This window comes from Cheilinus undulatus, linkage group 8 (genome assembly GCF_018320785.1).
Source record: "Cheilinus undulatus linkage group 8, ASM1832078v1, whole genome shotgun sequence".
Taxonomy (NCBI): Eukaryota; Metazoa; Chordata; class Actinopteri; order Labriformes; family Labridae; genus Cheilinus; species Cheilinus undulatus.
Window position 1 is genome coordinate 11,003,594 of NC_054872.1, and position 6,122 is coordinate 11,009,715.

At 45.3% G+C, this 6,122-nt stretch overlaps 1 protein-coding gene across 1 annotated transcript; it reads left to right on the plus strand.

The window, feature by feature from the left end:
* zgc:172323 (uncharacterized protein LOC564165 homolog) lies at window positions 1–5,507 on the plus strand. The gene is made up of 13 exons (XM_041794236.1): window positions 1–224; window positions 409–568; window positions 1,227–1,376; window positions 1,838–1,957; window positions 2,051–2,146; window positions 2,220–2,354; window positions 2,442–2,552; window positions 2,634–2,744; window positions 3,109–3,233; window positions 3,320–3,711; window positions 3,781–3,867; window positions 4,063–4,513; window positions 5,414–5,507. Exons 1-13 carry the CDS (start codon window positions 1–3, stop codon window positions 5,505–5,507), a joined length of 2,256 nt encoding a protein of 751 aa, XP_041650170.1.
* The last annotated feature ends 615 nt before the right edge of the window (window positions 5,508–6,122 follow it).

Genomic DNA, 6,122 nt, shown 5'->3' on the forward strand with positions numbered 1-6,122 from the left:
ATGAGCCTAAGCCCAGAGAGGATCTCGTCCTACCGCCGTCACTTTGAGGACACTAGTAGCTCATCCTACCAAGTCCGAGTGTCCAGCCCATCCCCCACCAGGAGAGAAGCCCGTCATGTCTCTGCTGGCTATGCCTGCAAAGCTGGGGCCAGCAAAGTGCGTGTGGAGTCAGTGGGACGGAGGAACATCTCGGCTGCACGCAGGACTCGCATGGTTGGAGCAGGGTAAGCTCTGTGACAACATAGAAGGACAGTTTTATTTAGGGTTTTTTCATACATTGGTTTCACCTGTCAGAAAAGCAGTACATTTTTCTTGAGCTGTCCTTTAAGATCTTGAAAGATTTTTTTTTCTTAATTTAATGAAACATGCACATGTTTTTCTGACATGCCTTCCTCCCTTCCTTTTCAGTGTTAGTGCAGGAGCCATGGTGTGTGTTGGGCCAAGTGGAGAACCTGCTATGGATCTGGATGCAGCTGCAGCTGAGAACCAGGAGTTCCTCAGCACCCGAACAAGTGAAAGACAGGAGATGATCGTCCTCAATGACAGACTGGCTGTCTACATTGACAAGGTAAAACAAACTGCACCACTGATTAGTTCATTAGCTTTAAAGCTTTTCTTTAAGATATAAAGAGTATGATCATCCCACTTAGACTGCAAAAACATTGTAGTTTAGGGGTCATTGAGGTAGGGCTTGATATCATATGCCTTTTTCCGATACTGGTGCAAAATCAGTACTTTTTGAACAGTCCCAGTTCCTAAATGGTGCCTGAGTTGATACTTTCAGTCAAAAAAAGGGTGTTAAAGCTGGTAGGTGAATGAAAGCTGTCTCAGTAATGTAATTGATTCAGAGAATATCTTTAAAAAATGTCAAAACAACAAAAGATAAGGAAAGGAAATTGGCATAGCTTCTTAAGGAACCCAAGCAAAATAAATATACTGGCATTGCATTAGAGTAAATTTGTCAGTGTGACTATGTCCTCTGCAGAGCACAGACTTTGCTCCAGAGTGTTTAAAAGACATTCATGCTCTGCGGAAATAAAGCAAGTGCACATAAATTGCACACAGTCCAAAACATTTTTTTGACTTTCATTTAGAGAGGCAGGGGGGGTCACATTAGGGTGGTGGGGTACCAAAATGAGCATCAAGATCTGTGTTGTTTTTCAGTCTGGTAGGTGTTGGATTATGATTCTCATCCCTACACTGAGGATTCTTTTTTGTCTTTACAGGTTCGATCACTTGAGCAGCAAAACAAGCTGCTGGAAGCAGAGATTGAGGCCTACCAAAACCGCTTTGAGAAGCCAACTGGTCTCCGGCTTTTGTACGAGGAACAGCTCAGGGAGCTGAAAAAGATTGCTGACCAGATGAGAGTTCAGCGGGTAAGTCAGAATTCCTAAAGCCACACATCAGCTGTTTCTTCTTCTCCATTTCAGACACACAACAGAGCAGAAAGAGAGAATTATTTTTTTCCTGGCGAGGTTTACACCTCGCTGAGCTGCAGAGGATTCATCCAAGCCACGATACAAGACGTCAACTTGGTGTTTTCAAGGTTCCTCACCTGGTAACAGACTCACTCCTGGCGGGCAAATGGAGAGGCGCCTGAGCGTGTTGAGGTGTCATGGAGTACAGCTGTCTTCAGCTATCTTTTATGCACTGATGAGACGGATATATTATGCATTTGTGCACCCACACACACACACACACACATACACACACAAACAACTCACAAATGCAAAAAAGGATGATCTACATATTGCTCAAACATCACACCTTCACATCTAACAGATGACCAACGTATATGGATGACCTATATTATTACTTCTGGTTTCTTGGTTTTCAGGACATCTCCTTGGCGGCTAAAGAATCCACAGCTGCTCAACTTGAGGCGATCAAAATCAAATATGAGGAGGCAGTGGAGCTGCGGAGGAAAGCAGAGTTAGACATTGAAACCTTCCGTCCAGTAGGTTACACTTAATTAGCCAATATCTTCCTCATCTTCATAGTCATTGCAATCCAACATGGATAAATAACTGACTTTTTTTTTGTTGTTCAGGATGTTGACAAAGCCACCTCCTCACGCATTGCCTTGGAGAAGAAGCTGGAGCAGCTGGAAGTTGAAATTGAATTCCTGAAGCGTGTCCACCAACAGGTAATTAACATATTCAAACAAAACATTTAGACTGCCTTATTTGTATTATTACTGAAAGTGTATTTTATTCCAGGAAATAGATGAGCTCATGAAACAGATCTATGCAGCTCACGCCTCGGCTCAGAGTGCATTCGCCCTGCCTGACCTGGCAGCTGCTATGAAGCAGATCCAAAACCAGTATGACGACATCGCAGCCAAAAACCTCCAGGTAAAATCACCACACATTTGCTCTTTCTGAGCTTCAGTACTCTGTGTAATTTGAGTTAAAGTCATGTTGATTTTTAATCTCTTGTAGGAGATGGATTCATGGTATAAAACCAAGTTTGATGATCTAACCAGTAAGACATCAAAGCATGTGGATAGGGTTCGAGGCTTCAGAGAGGAAATAGCCGGGGCAAAGAAAGATGTGAGTATCAAAAGGTGAGATAAAATCATGTAATTGACTTGGATGGCAATCAGGACTACATACATATAAATATTTCCTCAGATCCAAAGCAAAGAGCGGGACTTGGACTCCCTGAGGACCAGGAATGAAGCCCTTGAGGCTCAAATACGAGAGATGCAGGAGAAGTACAGGAAGGAACAGGAAGAACTGCAGGTAAATTTATGCTTGAATTAGAATTAGGGACCAAAAACATGTCTCAATATTTCATAGGTGAATGGCTAAAAAAAGTTTTGTGGGTTTATTTTCTGTAAAAAAAACATTTTAAGAAGCATTAGGTGTGACATATATTCTTTTTTTATGAACTAACACTCTAATGACATAAATATGAGCCTTACCTGGTATATTGTTTGAATTGATATCTAATAAACTCAACATGTATTGTCCATCCCTAGCTTGCACATGGCACAGCCCTAGTTGCAGTCGAGCAAATCAAGAACATGTCAAACATCTTTTTTGCATAGAAACACAAAGCCAGACCAGTTCATTCAGACAGTAATTTTCTATTCTGTTCATGCAGGCTCGGATTGAAACCCTGCAGCTTGAGCTGAAATCTACCAAGGAGAAAATTGCGCTGCACCTGCGTGAGTACCAGGACCTTCTGAATGTCAAGATGTCTCTGGAGATTGAGATCACCACATACAGGTAAAGGGAAAATGAATAAAGTAGCCTGATAAAGATTTATGTTTACCAAAAGACTGACCTTTAAAAGCCTTCTTTTTGTTTTACAGGAAACTTATTGAGGGAGAGGACCTGCGGCTCTCTGGCATGATGCAAACCTTGTCTCTCACCAGCTGTGGCATGAGCGCCATCAGTGCTGGGGTGAGCTTTAGTGCAGGAGGCACGGGTGGTGGTGGGGGAATGAGTGGCGGGATGATTGGCAGTAGTAGTGTTGGAACCGTGGGGAGTGGGGTAGGAATTGGTGGGGGCGTGGGTGCAGGAGGCATGGGTACAGTTTCAGGCAGTGGTGCAGGAGGAATAGCTGGAAGAGTGGGTGCTGGAGGTCCAGGCGACAAGATGGGTCCTGCTGGTCGGGTAGGTGGGGCTGATGTGGGTGCTGGCCATGGGTTGGGAAGTGGGAGTCTAGGTGTTGGAGCAGGTGGGGTGGGCATTAGTGGAGGCAGTCGAGGAATAGATGCAGGAGGAAGGGGTGGTCTCGGCTCTGCAGCTGGGCTGGATGCTGGTGGTAGAGGGGCTGGTGCTGGAGGTCTTGGCACTGGTGTTGGAGGTGTGGGCACTAGGGGTTTGGGCACTGGGGATGGAGGTGTAGGTGTTGGAGGTCTTGCCACTGGTTCTGGAGTGGGTGCTAGGGGCTTGGGCGCTGATGTCGGAGGTGTGGGTGCTGGAGGCCTTGGCGCTGGTTCTGGTGTGGGTGCTGGCGGTTTGGGTGTAGGGGCAGGAGGTATCGGTGCTGGAGGTGTAGGCTCTGCTGCTGGTGTTGGAGGCAAGGGTAGTGCTGTTGGTGGTGTTGGAGGTCTTGGCACTGGTGCTGGAGGTTTGGGTGCAGGCACAGGAGGCATCGGCGCTGGAGGTGTCGGCTCTGCTGCTGGTGGTGGAGTCACAGGTGACAGTTATATGAGTGGTGTTGAAGCCGGTACAGGCGGTGGCACTGCAGGTTTGGTCGGCATGGACGGCACTGGTACAGGTGTTGGTGGAGGAAAGGGTGATGCAATTAGTGGAGGCATGGACAGGGAAGGAGGTAGAGATCCTGGAATGGGTGGCAGAACTGGAGGAAGTGGGGGTGCAGGTGGAGGTGATGTAGGAACTGCACTGTCAAGCGTTAGTGGAATGGGAAAGACTGCAGGAGGGATGGGTGGCAGCACCGGTTCTGGGATGGGATGTGGAACTGATGGATTTGATGGCAACCATGAGGCCTACACGGGGCAGGCTGTGGAGCTGACGGAGAGAAGGACAGTGCTCATTAGGTAAAGGTACCAAAGGGTATCTTTGTATCTCTCCTTAGTGTTGTTTAAATTTATTGTACAGCACTAAATCTCTGGCCCCATTTACATTTTGCATTACCATCCCTGCTGGGTAATCAGGCATTACTTTGACTGCTCTGTAGTACATGCACTCACACTTTGCATGAAAAAACATCTCCAGTGACAACCCCTGATTCAAACTCACACGTTTGCCTCTTATGCAAATAACAGTCAAAAATTGTTTCTTAGCACTTAGCTCTTAGCTTTTTGCTTTAAGTATCCAACTATGCTTTTTCAGTGAAGGGGCTTTGAAATACAAATGAACGGAGACAAATTTGTGAAAAGCCAATAGACTAGTGGTGCCCAAGCTGGTCACATTTTACTTTAAAATGAAATGATTTCAATTCAACCAGTGCCCTTAAAGTTTAGAGGCTAAGAGGCTAGCTGTGCCTCTTTAACAGCTTTTCTCCCCTATTTTGTCATAAATGGCCCTTTAAAGGGAAAAGATGATTCTATGTAGTAAAAAAAGTTATATCAAAATGCTCAATCAGTTAAAGATGTTAATAAGACATTTACAGGGTTGCCTTACATTGTGCTAGTCCACGAGAGTGTCTGCAAGACATCCCATACCCCCCTCTGTATGCAGTCTGAGCTAATGGATATTGAACTGTGCACACCAAAGTGCATTCACATCTATTATTACCCCTTGCTATTTGATTATCCAGCATGAATGTTGATGCAAGGTGTACACAGGCCCCCCAAAATTGAATAAATAAGCCCTTAATTTGGAGAGAAAGCCTTAGAATATTTAATGATGCCTAATGAGGTGCAGCCTGTTTCCTTCATGTTAAATAGCCTTTTTCAGCCACTTCATTAATCTCCATTTTCTTCTCTTCTCTACAGAACGGTCAAAAATGAGGACGACGTGCTTGAAATGGACCACCAGGAACAAACCTACACCATTACTGGTGCAGCCGATGACTCTGATGAGGAGTGAGCAGCACAAATTCCCTACTGACCTCCCCTCGCCTTTAAACTTCCACGCCCCTCTGAGCTTTGCACTTACCAAACCCTGTGTCTGGACACTGACCTTCGCCCTTTGCCCTGGACAAGGAGACCATGACTGACCCTTAGCCACTAAGTGAAACCCTCACTCCAAAGGGTTAAATATGCCACACCCTGAACAACATGGTTTCCAAACTTTTGTATGCCTTATAACCACCTCTTCCACCTTTTCCCCTCTAATGCCACAATAAAGCTATCAGCATTCAATTACCTTGTCCTTTTTAATTATTTGATGTCCTTTTCAATGTTTGGTGGCCCTTTAAAGGTTGTTTTAAAGTACTGATGAATAGCAAGGATGTTGTGTATTTTCATAGCTTTTGCTTGAATAATAAGAAGTGAAAAATAGAGGAAGTGAGGGAACAGAGAAGCAGAGAGAAAGATTGAGTCACCTGAGGGTCGAGGCGTTCTTCCTGACACTCTCTGCAGGGCTGAGGAATCCATCAGTCAAATTTTGTCCTGCAGCAGAGTGACGGCACACAGCCGTTTTCTGTCCTCATTCCATCCACATCCACACCTTTTCCTCCTGCTGCTGATTGGGAGCGATTGG